The sequence below is a fragment of the Aethalodelphis obliquidens genome, unplaced genomic scaffold, assembly GCF_003676395.1.
Source record: "Aethalodelphis obliquidens isolate GAN/ISIS:26980383/991018 unplaced genomic scaffold, ASM367639v1 scaffold89, whole genome shotgun sequence".
NCBI classification, from domain to species: Eukaryota; Metazoa; Chordata; class Mammalia; order Artiodactyla; family Delphinidae; genus Aethalodelphis; species Aethalodelphis obliquidens.
The window spans coordinates 4,889,757-4,904,284 of record NW_020838033.1 but is presented as its reverse complement, the minus strand read 5'-3'; the positions used below and the strand labels follow the sequence as shown (position 1 = coordinate 4,904,284).

At 54.1% G+C, this 14,528-nt stretch overlaps 1 protein-coding gene across 1 annotated transcript; it reads left to right on the top strand.

Moving 5' to 3' along the window:
• Positions 1 to 393: 393 nt before the first annotated feature.
• On the top strand, positions 394 to 10,893 carry CCR7 (C-C motif chemokine receptor 7). The gene is made up of 3 exons (XM_027094503.1): positions 394 to 449; positions 5,997 to 6,046; positions 8,875 to 10,893. The coding sequence occupies exons 1-3, from the start codon at positions 440 to 442 to the stop codon at positions 9,952 to 9,954; spliced, it is 1,140 nt and encodes a 379-aa protein (XP_026950304.1). The 5' UTR covers positions 394 to 439; the 3' UTR covers positions 9,955 to 10,893.
• The last annotated feature ends 3,635 nt before the right edge of the window (positions 10,894 to 14,528 follow it).

Sequence of the window (14,528 nt, the reverse complement as noted above, 5' to 3'; positions counted from 1 at the left end):
AATGTAGTCCCTTGTGACACTGAGCAGGGCAAAGGAAGGATGGGGGTACATCTCTCACTTTTCTCTTGACTCCCTGGCACATGGCACTAGGCTATAAACATTTGTCGAATCACTGAATGGCCCCTGTTCCCCTGCCTTAGGCTGGGCCCCTAGTCTGCACAGGGGGCTTTTTGAATGTAAATGCCCCGATGATTCATGATCCTATGACCAGTGAGTGGGCCGTCACTCTGTCACCTTCTCATACCCCTCATACCCCTTTGGTCCCACGAGGCACCTGAGTCCAGACCCTTAGTGGAGCTGGATTGGACGGAGGAGCAAAGGTGGGAGGGGCAGGGAAGAGGGTGGTTCCTCTCACAGCTTAAAAGGGGCTTGTACGACTTCCTCCCCAGACAGAGGCCAGGCACAACCTTCCTGTGTGGTTTCAGCTGCCGAGAGTGTCATGGACCTGGGTGAGTGAGCCTCCCCCGTGTGAGAGAAAGCAGTACCAGCGTCACCTGGACACCCAGGCTGACTCTGTGGGATGGGGATGGAGGATGGGGGTGGAAGGCCTAGGGGAGCCTCCCAGAGAAATGAGGTGGCATTGCTGGGAATCAGCGGCTGCTCCCGGAGAGTGCCACCCTGTTCTCCCAGGCACGGAGAGTGCACCTTTCAGACCTGGGGAAGGGGCTAACCATTGGTTCCAGGAAAGATAAGGGGGGTCACATCTTTCAAGAACAGTAGGGACTGCAGAAGGCGGCAGGGCTGGGGTTGGTGGAAATCTGGACAGCACCTGTTCTGTCTCAGCCTGGGGTGATGGGGGAGGCTCTCAGGGACCTGTTTCATCAGGGAAATTTCTCCTTGGAGGGCTCAGGACCCTCCACTCGCCCTCCGATTCCCACCTTTCTCCCAGGCTAAATAGGGATGAGAATGTCTGCTCTTTTAAGGTTATAACAAGGAGCAGATTAAAGGCGAGAGCATTGTGTAAATGACACTACACACAACGCAATGCAAGCTGTGCTTATTGTCTCTCTGCTGCACATCCCACGGGCAAGCTGTTGCCTCTTGCTGGTTAAATGTTGGGTGGACGACACTAAATGAGACCACAGGGAGCCTTCAGCTGGGAGAAGTCACAGCCAGGGCCTCCAGCACAGCCCCCAGCCTCACTTAATCACTTTTTCTACCCAGGAAGATGATTCATCCCTTTCAAAAGTCTAATCTCGGTCTTAACCAGAGCGAGTCCAAGGGAAGCCCCGAGGAGCTTCTGGGAGTGTTTATCCAGCTCCAGAGACCCCATTTATAAATCTGAGCTGAGGAGTCAGACCCGCCTGAGGCTACGAAGGCCGGGTTCCTGAACTGCTCGTTCTCACTGGCAGACAAAGCACCACGGCAGCCTCAAAGCCGCAAGGGGTTGGCTTTAAAAAGTGAAGGTTCCCGTTCACCCTCTGCTGTCCTCACCACCCGACCCACCACGCCACAGCCTCTTGCCTTCATGTCTCCTTTTTCCACCCACCCAGAACCCTGGGTGGACCCAGCAAACAGATCCTAAAGGGCTAAAGTGGCCATCCCACACACCGACTGAGAACCCCTGGAAGCCAGGGTCTGATTCTTGCACCTCTGATTTCCAGGTGCTTTGGGGGTATGAGCAGAAAATGTTTGTGGAATGAATGAGTGAATGAATGAATGGCATCAAGAACTCTGATTTCAGTTTTTAAAAATCTCTTCCGGGCTTCCCTGGTGGCGCAGTGGTTGAGAGTCCACCTGCCGATGCAGGGGACACGGGTTCGTGCCCTGGTCCGGGAAGATCCCACATGCTGCGGAGCAGCTGGGCCCGTGAGCCATGGCCGCTGAGCCTGTGCGTCCGGAGCCTGTGCTCCGCAATGGGAGAGGCCACAACAGTGAGAGGCCCGCGTACCACAAAAAAAAAAAAAAAAAATTCTCTTCCAACTTCCCCTCCTCCCTGCAGCCTGCCGTCTAATCCCACTCCCCAGACAACCAGCCCCACTAACCACCGTCCCAGAATGCAGCCGTCATCCCCTGGAGACCCCAATCCTGCCTCTTGGTTTGACCTCTGTGAAGGAAACCAAGCAGGTCCCCGTGGTGCGCTGGTAAAGGCTAGAGAACCGGCTCCCCGGAACAGACTCTGACATGTAGTGCTTGCCAATTTCCATAGTGTAAATTCTTCCACCATAGCTGACTTCAAGCCGTCAGCCGATTTCAAGCCATGAAATGACTGAGCACAGAGTCGGAGAGAGGTGTACACCACTGGCTCGATGAGCCCTCAAGAGCAGCCCCAGCACAGCACGGGGCAGGGGGGTCTCCTCCCAGGACTAGGTTTGGGGGTGCTAGACTCACAGGTGTTAATGCAGGGAGGGAGGTCCCTTTAATGCAGGAAACCTGATGCAGGAAAAGGGATGTTCTTACTGCTTCACTCAATTCAAGAAAGCCCCAACGGCTGGCCAAGCCCTAAATACTGGTAGGAGGGGACACCACTGAGACATTTTGCTCAGATCAGACTCCAGGCCGTTGGTAGGACGGGTGGGCCACAAAGGATCTGTTTCTCTCTCTTTGTCAGCCCAGCAGGGAGCCCAAGGTGGGTGAGGGGCAAAGTTTCTGTTACACAAAATGAAAACCCCGAACCCGGGCTGAGTTGGCCTTTTTCATGATTTGAATGAGCAGCCCCAAGACACCTTCCCCATCTTCAAAAAATGGGGCCTAAGACTTCGGTTAGAATTTTCCAAAGCAGAGAAGAGAAAAATAAGCTGTTAAGATACTCATCTCTCACAGCTCAGCCAGAGATGGTGGCAGATGGGGATGCTAAAGAGATTCAGGGCCAATCCCTCCTGGCCTCTGGGGAGCCTGGCTGGGGAGGAGGGGAACCCTGCAGCCTGGGGGAGCTGTTGGGAAATCTCTCCTCTTTGCTTGGTACTTTCAGTCAACTGTCATTGATGGAGGAATTCAGGCAGGACCAGTCTGGTGGGGGAGAGACACATATGTCAATAAGCCACCGCAAGAGAGGGAGAGAGAGTGCTGATGGGCTAAGAGCAGGGCGATTGTGAAATCTAAAGAAATGAACAATGAATGTGAGTCAGGGGAGCATTTAAGTTGGGTTTTGAAGGACGTGTAGGAGTTATCAAACCAGAAAACAAGGAGCAAGGGGCCCAGGATGTGGCAGGGATAGCAAACTCAATGGCTCAATTGTAAATGAGGGAATGGGAGTAGATGTAGTAAGTGGAGGGCAGTGAAGTGATTCAGAGGGTACAAGCCCCACCTAAAGGTATCCAAATCCAATTTTTTGTGAACTCCATGTAGCCAAACAGAATATCCTGGAGGCTCAGCCTGCAGGCTCCCAGCTGGTCAGCTCTGACAAAAGCTAATAGAGACAAGAAAGAAGCAAGTTGAGGAGGGTGTAAAGGACCTGGCCGTGCCAAGGAGGAAGGGAGAAAGGGAGGCAGGAGGGACAGGCAAGGGCCAATCGTTAAGATTCCGTGTGGCACTGCTAAAAATTTGGGCTTTTTGATGAAAGCAATGGGGAGCCAATGAAGATTTTTCTTTTTCAATTATGTGAGTTAAATAACGTGATCTGTGTTTCAGAGGAGCTCCGTGGCAGCAAAGCCTTATGTTGGGGTAGAAGCGGGGGCAGATCTGAGATGTTAGGAAATGGAAGCAGCAGAACTGGGTGACCAATCCTCACTCTCCTCCAATGGGATGGAGGAGAGTGATGATTCCCGTTATGCTCCACAGAGGTCCGTCTACACAGCAGCCTCAACAGAAATGAAGTAATGAGAGCTCATTAAAAAAATCTCAGATCCATCTCTCAGCAGCTGTGTGACCCCAGACAGGAGACCTAACCTCTCTGAGCCTCTATTTTCTGGAATATGGAATGAGCCTCACAAGGGGTAACTCACAGGATGTTAGGAGGGAGAGGAACATAAAGCCTGAGAGGCAGCATTGAAGAGCATTTAGGAGTGTGGCTTCTGAAATTAGATGGATTCAAAGCCCAGCTCCACTACCAGATGGTTGTGTGACTCTGGGAAAGTTACTCATCTCTAGTTTCTCTCACTGGGAGCTAAGGTTGGAGTTCTAGGGAATTTCCTTTTCGTTGTGATCATTACTAGAAACTCAAGAACTCAGAAAATACCCAACACATAAGTCAACCACTCCTCAGCCCTTGAGATTCCCAACTTCTCTGGTCCCACCCAAGCTGTTGCCCAAAGCGAGTTACTTTACGACTTTGTAACAGACAGAAGTAAATTGAGTCAAGGCTGTTGACCAGGCGGCCTCTGCCACACACCTGAGTTCCCCTAAGTTCCTGTTTGGTCACCTTTCTTGAAAACGACCTATTCTGGTCCTAGAAGATCCCTGCTCGAGGACCCTCTCCAACACACCCGGAAGGAGACCTCACATACACACACCCTCCAGCCCTCCCTCCCTTACCCCTCCCCCAGCCAGTGGCAAAAGGACTGAGACGGGGCCAGGAAAGGGGGTTGATGGAGTGAACTAGAAACACAACTCATGCTCCTCGTATTTCATCGTTGTGACATCAAAACCTTGAGGTTTCTCAGTTCTCACTGACAGTCAGAGCAGGCTTTCTCTAGAGTAACCGAAAGACGTGTATGTGTTTAAAGAAACCTCGAGCGCTTCACATCAAGATGAGTCCATGGAGGATGGGCAGCTCATTGGACCATGAAGAGAGTGTGCTTAAGGGTAGAGATGTGGACTCAAACTCAAGCTCAGGGGCTCACGGGTCAATTTGGCAAGGAAGGGGAATGAGAGAGGGGAGCCATGATGTTGTACAGAGATCCATTCCCACCCAGGACTGCAAATACTCAGGTGCAAGCTGGGGACAACGGGACAGTGGATGCCTGTCCCCAGAAACAGAAGACACAACTAGAAAGGCAGGTCCAAGTAAACAGTGGAAAGCTTGACTGCCACGCTCAGCATCAGGGCGTCATCCTTAGGGCTGCGTAGAGAGGTCCTTGGGGCTGGGTAGAGAGGTCCTAATTTAGGAAGAGGGCAGAGTGGGGGTCGGCATCAGAGCTATGCTTTAGGAAGACGCAGCTAGCAGTAGCGTTCAGTATAACTTGGGAGAAATGCCTGTTTATTTCTGTGGCTCGATGCCCTTCTTCCTTCCCCTAAGACTCCCCCAAGCCCAGAATCCCTGCCCTAGGCACGCTCCCTGGAGCACAATGCCAATTTGGGTGTCATGCCACAAAATTTCCAGCAGGTGGCGCTGTGGCCAAGCACACAGACTCGCTGGGCCTGTGATGTTGCCTCTAGGAGGAAGCAGAATCCCTTGTTCGCTGGAGGGAGGCCCCCAGCCTCCAGAAGGTGCTAGAAGCAGGATCCCAAGGATCTGCTAGAAGCAGGATCCCAAGATCAGGAGGATCTACTGACCCTCCTGAGACTGGTGGTGCGGTGGACCAACAAGTCCTGCCTTGTAGTCATTCCCGGCATCACAGTTACTGACTCTTCTTTCCTGTGGTCCGGTCCAGTTAGGGGAAGGGAGGCTACAAAGGTGAAGAGGGCACAGCTCCCAGACTGTTAAGTGAGATACGACTTCTATATAAATCACCCTATGAACTGTCCCCCCGGCTCAGCCTTTGGAGAAAATAAGTTCCAGTTCCAGCCCTCAGCTCAACCACAAAGCAGGACTGAGCCGCCAGGGCCCACATCAGGCCTCGTGAGAACCTGGGGCCTCAGCCTGCCGTTCAGCCTTGAGGGGTGGTCTGGGCCAAGATGGACTTTCCAATTCCAGAAGAGGCCCTGAAGGGCCAAGGAGAGGGGAGGGGCTGCCCTGCATTCCGATCCCGCTCCTTTCTGGGACCCCTCATGGAGGGGAGGAGGGGAGGGCAGTGAGGCTGGGCAGCTGGCCAGGTGCTCCAAGGCACAATCTGGTTCTCATGTTCTCAAACATGGTGTCTGGAGAATGTGATGAAAGTCCCCTGGCTTTGTGGCTTTTTGCCATAACGAAGGGCCATCCCTGCCAAGCAATAACTTTCTCACCTTGTCTCCTGCAGGGAAGCCAATGAAGAGCGTGCTGGTGGTGGCCCTGCTCGTCATCTTCCAGGTAGGTGTCCCACCAAGAAAAGCTCCGTTCCCTTTCCCATACGCCCCTCCCCAAGCCTGGTCCTTCCGAAGTCCAAGCCCTGGGTTCTGGTGGAGACGCTGGGCATTTGCCAGAAAGAAATAGACCCAGACACAAATCTGTCATTCGTTAAGCTGATAGCCACCCCTCCTCTCCATCTGCTGAGTGACCCTAGAAAGCCACGGATGTTCTCCGACATTCCTTTACTCCATTTCCATTAAAACATGGGAGAAAGCAAGTTACCCCACCTTCCCCACCCCGCTTCCAATATCCCCATCCGGGAGGCAGAAAGGTGGACTCCTGAGTGCTTGGAGAGAGTTCTTTGCTTTGCAAAAAGGTTCCTGGGTTTTGCACGTATGTGTCCACACCCACACATGTAAATCTTCATATATGGACTGAGAAAAGAACCCGTGGCCTGGTGGCTGGTAGCTATCCTATCGCCCCAAACCTGTCTCCCTCCTCCACCCTCCAGCCGAAGGCTCCCCTCGAAGCCCCAGTTCCCTTCTGTGAAATAGAGACTGGCCTGAGCCTCACTATGGGGGAGGATGGAAGCACATCCTTTAGAGGGGCCCAGAGCGCTGTAGGAGCAAAGATCCCCAGTTTACAAGTTTCGGCGTCTCAACCCCAGCTGTGGAGACAGAAAATCTGCCCCAATCGAGTACCAGAGTTAGAAGAAACTAACTCGTGAAGTCGACTCTCCCCCGTTTGCTGGGGTTGGGAGCTCTCTTGGAGGGGGAAGGGGGGCTGAGGTAGGAGCTGGAGAGGCAGCACTTCAGAATTTGGCTCTTACCCAGGTCTGGAGGCCAAAGGGGCAGCTTTCCAGGAGCTCTGGCCAGAGGCAGGCCCCAAGTTGGGCACTGTTCCCGAAACCCCATCCCAGAGGCCCCCTGGAGCTTGGGCTGTAGCCCACAGCTTGGCGCCCTTCCCCAGCACCACTCCCTCCCCTCTCTCTCCCCTGTTTCCAGGACTCCAGAGGGGCTGGAAGGTTGGGGAGGGGATAAGGGACAGCTGGGCTCATCCTTCTCTTTACTTGAGGGGATGGGTTCGGCTCAGATGGGGCAGGATGTGGTGGGGCTTGGGGCTGCAGAGACACATCAAGCCTGGTGGCCCCTGGTACACGGGGCGGATACTAAGCAGGGAAAGAGAAGGCAGAATGGGGTGGTGGGAAACACAGGTCACAGAGGCTGGGTATACTGCCCTCCAAGGCCCAGAGCCTCCTTATGTCCAGGAACCCTGGACCTGAGGCCTTGGACATTATCCTGGGCGGCCAAGGGCAGCCAGCCTCTTCCAGGCCTCCCAGGCTGCAGTCATGCCCGGAAAAGAGAAAAGTGGTTGCCACTGACTTTTCTTCTCGAGATAGCAATGCCCAAAAAAGCTCCTGGGCGTGATTTGGTCCTTGCCCTGTTGCCAAGCAGAATAGCGATGAATCCAGAATTTGGAAGTGAGAAAGAGACAGGATACAGGGAAGTCAGGAGACTGGGTTCCCCTGCTGGCTGAGCAACCTTGAACAAGCCACATCGCTTCTCCAAGAGCCCCCCTTTCCTCATCTCTACACTCCCTCCAGTTCCCCAATTGCACGAAAATCCATCATGTCGAGCTGCCCAGGGCCCCATTCCCAGAGGAGGGACCAGGAGCTTCCTGAGGCAGTCTTCCAGCCCAGCTCCCAGCCCCGCACAGCTTAGCCAGCCCGAGTGCCCTCCTTCATTGATAAAATCACAGCAGACTGCCTGAACCTTCACCCTGCCCCGCAGATAGGCTAAAAAAAGCCCTGAGCAGCTGAGCTCTGCTGACTGGGATCTGCCAGAAGATACAGCAGGAAGAAAGAGGAGAGAGGTGCGGGGAGAGGGTTCGAGGATGGAGGGAGGGTGGAGACGGGGCCGTGCTTCCTTCCTGGGCCCGAGAGAACTCAGTCACAGCTGAGGCTGTGGCCCCGCCCTCCACTTGGCCCTGCATCACCTGAGCTTCTGCCTCATGCTGGGTGCTGTGCCCCGGGCCGCAGGGATCCATCCGTCTTCAAGTCACTGACCACCCCTGATCACGGCAGCTTGCCCCAAACCAGGGCTTTCTGGCTTCTTAATAGAGCTTTGCCTTCCTCTCTTCTCACTCCGGGCCCTCCTCAACCTTAGCCCAAGTGGATTTTCCCTCAAAAACTGGGGTATTCGTGTAGGCCCCCTCCCCTGGAAAGTTCTTTCTACCAGGTTCCAAAGGAGGCTCAAAAAGAAAGACACACGATCCCACTTTCCTGGAGTTTCCAATGGGCAAAATAAAACCTCCATGGAGACGAAATGATGCCAGAATCGAGTCAGGACCCTCACAACCACCATGTGGAGGAGATAGTATTCGTCTCCATTTCACAGATGAGAAAACTGAGTCTTAGGGAGAATGAAGTGTATTTAACAAGCCCAAGGCTCGTTTGGCCCCAAAGCCCAGACTATTTCTAGTCCACCGTTAACACCCGTTAAGGTCAAGTCTCTCTGAAGTGTTGGCAAAATCAGACGCTTGCTCCTTAGTAGAAAGGCAGAATCCCAGGCTCCACCCCGGCCCACTAAATCATCTGAACAAGATCCCCGAGTTCATGTGCATGTTAACATATGAGAAGCACTGATTTCAAATGAAAGAAACACCTGGAAAGTTTAGAAAAACAGATTCCTGGGCCCCAGCCCCTGAGATTCTGGTTCAGTGGGTCTCACATGGGGTCCGAGAATTTGCAGGTGATGCTAACTGCACCTTGAAACCACTGCTCTGGCCAATCCCACAGCAGTGAGATTGAGACCCACTCAGCTAAGCTGGAGCGTGTTCCTTCCCCACAGGTGTGCCTGTGCCAGGATGAGGTCACAGACGATTACGTCGGAGACAACACCACAGTGGACTACACGCTGTACGAGTCCGTGTGCTTCAAGAAGGACGTGCGGAACTTTAAAGCCTGGTTCCTCCCGGTCATGTACTCCATCATTTGCTTCATGGGCCTGCTGGGCAACGGGCTGGTCATGCTGACCTACATCTATTTCAAGAGGCTCAAGACCATGACCGATACCTACCTGCTCAACCTGGCCGTGGCGGACATCCTCTTCCTCCTGACCCTTCCCTTCTGGGCGTACAGCGCGGCCAAGTCCTGGGTCTTCGGGGTCCACGTTTGCAAGCTCATCTTTGGCATCTACAAGATTAGCTTCTTCAGCGGCATGCTCCTGCTTCTCTGCATCAGCATCGACCGCTACGTCGCCATCGTCCAGGCCGTCTCGGCCCACCGCCACCGTGCCCGCGTCCTTCTCATCAGCAAGCTCTCCTGCGTGGGCATCTGGCTGTTGGCCGTGGTGCTCTCCAGCCCAGAGCTGCTGTACAGCGGCATTCAGAGGAGCAGCACGGAGCAAGCGCTGCGGTGCTCCCTCATCACCGAGCGCGTGGAGGCCCTGATCACCATCCGGGTGGCGCAGATGGTGGTAGGCTTTCTGATCCCCCTGGTGGCCATGAGCTTCTGCTACCTCCTCATCATCCGCACCCTGCTCCAGGCGCGCAACTTCGAGCGCAACAAGGCCATCAAGGTGATCATTGCCGTGGTCGTGGTCTTCGTAGCCTTCCAGCTGCCCTACAACGGGGTGGTCCTGGCCCAGACGGTGGCCAACTTCAACATCACCGGCGGCACCAGCTGCGAGCTCAGCAAGCAGCTCAACATCGCCTACGACGTCACCTACAGCCTGGCCTGCATCCGCTGCTGCGTCAACCCTTTCTTGTACGCCTTCATCGGCGTCAAGTTCCGCAGCGACCTCTTCAAGCTCTTCAAGGACCTAGGCTGCCTCAGCCAGGAGCGGCTCCGGCAGTGGTCCGCCTGCCGGCACGCCCGGCGGTCCTCCATGAGCGTGGAGGCTGAGACCACCACCACCTTCTCCCCATAGGAGCCTCCTCTGCCGGGACTAGAGGGACCTCTCCCGGGGCCCCTCAGACTGGGGGCAGATGACCCAACAGCTGCTGAGGGAAAGGCCATTCTGGTCATATAGTTTTATCTCGTGGTGAAAACCCAAGCCACAGAAGACAGATGGAACCCAACCCTAGCTAGCTACCTCAGCAAAGGCTGCAAAGAGACGTGGTTGATAAGCTATCCCAGAGCCTGCAACACTCCAAAACCAAGGCTGTCGTCCCCCAAACCCCAGACGAGAGGTGACAGTCAAGAAGCGGTTCACACCTCCTGGAGTGAAAGGGCAGAGGCATTGGCGAGATCTAGGGTGGTGGAAGGGGCCTGGCCATTGTTCCCATCAATCTTCTAGAAAGAAGTCCTCCCTGAGACTCAGGGTGAGGGCTTCCAGAAAGCAAGGCTTTGTCCCCAAGACCAGAGTCAGTGGGGCAACTTCTCACCTGTGCAGGGGAAGGGGGATGCCAGTGGGTCAAACTAACGCTCTGAATCCCTCCCTCCATCTCTCTTTTCTCCTGTCATCTGAGCCAGCAAGAAACGGCAGCCTCCATGGCCCCTCACCAGCCACCTTTCCTCAGGCTCTCCACGCTGAAGGGGTGTGGTGTTTCCCACAGGCCAGGCCTGGCCACAGCCATTTTCCCAGCCCGGGCGCTGGGGCAGGGATGACGCGTGGCTGGCCCTTCTCAGGTCTCAGCTCTGCTAGGAAGCGGGGAGAAGGCATGCAGAAAGTTTAGGGGCCAGGGGTGGGGACGACGCTGGCTGCCGCCAGCCAATGAGCTCCTTCTTTGTCCTTTGCCACGGGGACAGAAATCTCTCATCCTGTTCTGCTTTCAATTCATGAAGAGAGCACATTTTACTCATACACAAATAAAAGTTTTCCCTTGAGGAAACAATAGCTTGAAAAGAAAGGGAAAAAAAATTCTTGGTAAATGGCAAACGAGTGTGTTCTTGTTTTGCAAACCCCACGCCCCACCTGACCACCCCCATCCCTTTCCTCCCCCAGGCTTCATTGTTCAGAGATGCTCAGAGCCACGAGGTCTGCTGAGCTATGCTCTGAGCCCTTCCAATGACACAGGCCCACGAGGCTGAACAAGGCAGGAGGGGCAGAAGGGCAGGGTGTCCAGCTTGCAAACACCCTTCTGGAGCTCACAGGACGGGACCCAAGCCTGTGAGGTCAGCAGTGACCCAGAGACACGGTCTGAGCTGAGCTTTAGAAAGAACCAAGTTGTCTCTTGAACCTCTACAGCTGGGAACTCTCCCTGACCCTTAGCGGCATTTACACACTGTCCTGTTCATCTGTCCCAACTCAGTCTGGAACTGGAGCCCCTGACCCTTGGTCAGTCCCCCTGGGCTCCCAAAACTGGTGTTTAGAGGGAGGGCCTCTCCCTGACACCCATCTACCACGGCATCCTGGATCCAGGGGGGCTTGGGATGGGATCTGTATGATAGGCACCCTTTGTTGGATACTTAAGAACCAGGTCGGCCCTTGACCCTCCCTGGCCACTACTGCAGCAATGGCCTTCTGTGGTGTGGACACCCATCCCGGAGGGGCATGGATGGAGGAACAGCCACTGTCCCCACCACAGGCCCAGGATCCGTGTCACTGGGTGCCCTGATGCCTGCCCAGTCCCCGACTTGTCCAAAGCCAGAGAGGTTAGTCCAACCTGTGATGTAAGAGGAGGTTTCTGAAGGGCCCAGCACTGCAATAACTCAGGGTCTGCGGGTGGGAGGGAGCTGAGACACTCATGAAAAGGTGATTGCATCCATTTTCTGAAGTGAAAAGAGCCTCACTGGAAATGGAGCCCGCCTGAAAATGAAGCCCATTCTCTCATCTCATAAGCACGTTACCCTCCTCCACAGGATGCACTGGGCTCAAGCAGGGAACCAGCGCCCTGAGAAGGATGAGGCTGGCACGTGGGGCAACGGCACCTGCAGCCACTTTAATATTAATAGGATCCGCTGCTCATGGGCTGTGCACGAGCCGTGGGGCGCGAGGGGGGACCCCAGCATGCCTGGGGCCCTGAGGGGAACGTGCCCGGTGTGTGTGGGTATGGGGGCCGCTGGTATGCACAACCTAATGAGCTTACGGATGGGAAGGCGATCATTCTCCGTTCCTGAAGGGAGGAATGTAACAGAGCAGCCGTGAACAGGGCGCCAGGCCAACCGCACAAACATGCCACCTCGGCTTCAAATACCTTTTTTGTAATAACTGGACACCTCCAAGTATTTACAAAACCCCCAGCAATGTTCATTCCCCAAAGTGCTGTATCTCAGAAGCTCTGACCTTGCCTCACTGCTGGCCTGGTCCCTGCTCCCTTGCCCAATGCTGTCATGTGCCTACCCTGAGTTTGGGGGCGCCCTGGGAAGAAGGAAGAGACTCACTGGGGAGCCCCCAGGGCCTCTCTCTCTCTCTCTCTCTCTCATCTGCCTCATACAACTGGCCCACCTTCCCGGGTTCATGGCCCCATGCCCCCTCCGAATTTCCCCTTCTTTCCGTCACCAGCCCCTCGTCCCCTCTTCCTCCCCAGGCTATAACCTCAGGCTACAAATCTGCCCTTGTAGCCGAAAGGCCCACATCTCTTGAATCATGGACTAGTGGAGCTGCAAGGAACCTCAAAGATCAGCTGGTGCAACCGCCCACTCATTCTCTAGTTGGGGAAACTGAGGTCCAGGGGGAGGAGCTGACTTGTCTAAAGAGACATTGCAACATGGGGATAATGGATAAACTTGCTTTGGGGGCCTAAGGATCTGGCAAGAATGCAGGAGGCGGGCGGGGGAGAGCAGAGGCTCTGGAGCCCGGCCGACTTGGAATCTCATCTCTGCTGCTTCCCAGCTGTGTGACCTTCAGCTGTTGCTCAACTGCTCTGAGTCTCAGATTTCTCAACTGCAAAGCGGAGATGATCTGGAAAACATTTAGCACAATGCCTGGAATGTTGAGTGCAGTGTGAGAAGCACAGATTCTGCAGGCAGATTGCCTGGTTTGAATCTCAGCTGCACTACCTGGGCTGGTTACTTAGTCTCTCTGTGCCTCGGTTTCCTAATCTGTATAATGGCAATGATCATAATACCTACCTCCTAGGATTGCAGTGAGGGGTAAATGAATTCCTATATGCAAAATGCTTAGAAATCCTTACCAAAGTGTTGTTGGTAATCATTAAGATGTTTAACAAAAGGGAGCCTTAAAAAAGTTGTTAACCACAAGGAAACCAAATTCATTTCCATCCCCATACAATTTTTTTTTATTGGAGTATAATTGCTTTACAATGTTGTGTTAGTTTCTGCTGTACAATGAAGTGAATCAGCTACTATATGTATACCTATATCCCCTCCGTTTGGACCTCCCTCCCACCAATCCCACTCATCTAGGTCATCACAGAGCACTGAGCTGAGCTTCCTGTGTTTTAAGCTGGAGGGCAACTTTTAAATTAGTCTCTGCTTCTCTCCCATTGTACAGGTGAGTCAACTGAGGCTCGGAGAGGGAAATGACTTGCCTGAGGTCTCCCACGAGCTCTAGGCAATGCTAAAACATGAACCCTGGTTCCCGAGCTTCCATCCAGACCTCTTGTCCCAGCCCTCCCACACTCACTTGCACACATCCACCCTGGCACACTCTAGCCTCATCCCAGACCATCCAGCTCTTCTCTGACAGGCACTGTCCCTCTTGTCCTTGTTCTCCTTAAAGAGAACCTTCCCTCCCCACCTTCAGTAGTTCCCGTCCTTGACATTGGGCCAGGGAGAATGACATGCAAAAGAAATATGGTAGCAGGTCCAAAGGAAATCAGGCAACTGATCTTTTTTAAGAAAGGATCCTCTCTGGGAGTTAGGTTCTCAGTTGCATTTCTGTGTTGAGGGTGAACAGTTGGAGGGAGAAAAACTGGCCTCTGGGGGTGGGGGTTAAGGCCTATGAGATGGGGAGGGAGCAACTCTGAGTGGTGAGCAAAAGGCAGGGGAAGGACGGGAGGGGTGGGTCCTAAGGATGACGCAGCTGGGGGCCAGACTTGCAGAGTATTCTCAGTGTGTAGAAAGATGTCCCCACCTACACACACACACACACACACACACACACACACACACACAACGCGCCCACATTTCCCCGGGGTCTCCCAATCTCAGGTGGGGAGGAAGGGGCTATATTAGTCTTAGAGACAGGGGGGCCCACGGCCTTCTTTGCCAGGAGGGGGGTAGAAATGGCCCAGTTTCCATGGTCTAAGTCTGTAGAAAAACCTCGGGGAGAAAAGGAGGGGGGATCACTCCCTTAACTCAAAAGAGCAACCCTGTCAGCCCTCCTAGCCCCCATCCCATGGGAGAGGCACTGCAGGAAGTAGAAGCCTCATCACACACACACACACACACACACACACACCAACCCCACACCATCACCACCACCCTGTCATTTGTCATTTGTCTTGTCTCAGGCCCAGAAAGAGACACAGACAAGGGTTCCACTGCAGAGAAGAGTCAGAGACCTCGCTCACCAGCCAGAGCAGCTTTAGACTAAGAAGGAATCAAACTGGTCTCGTCCAGACTCAGACACGAGGGGACGTGAATTCCCCCTCGGGC

Bases quoted from the DNA above. Each gene is read 5' to 3' on its own strand.
- CCR7 (XM_027094503.1), top strand. The intron at 6,047-8,874 runs GTAGGTGTCCCA...CCTTCCCCACAG, and splicing joins CCCTGCTCGTCATCTTCCAG to GTGTGCCTGTGCCAGGATGA.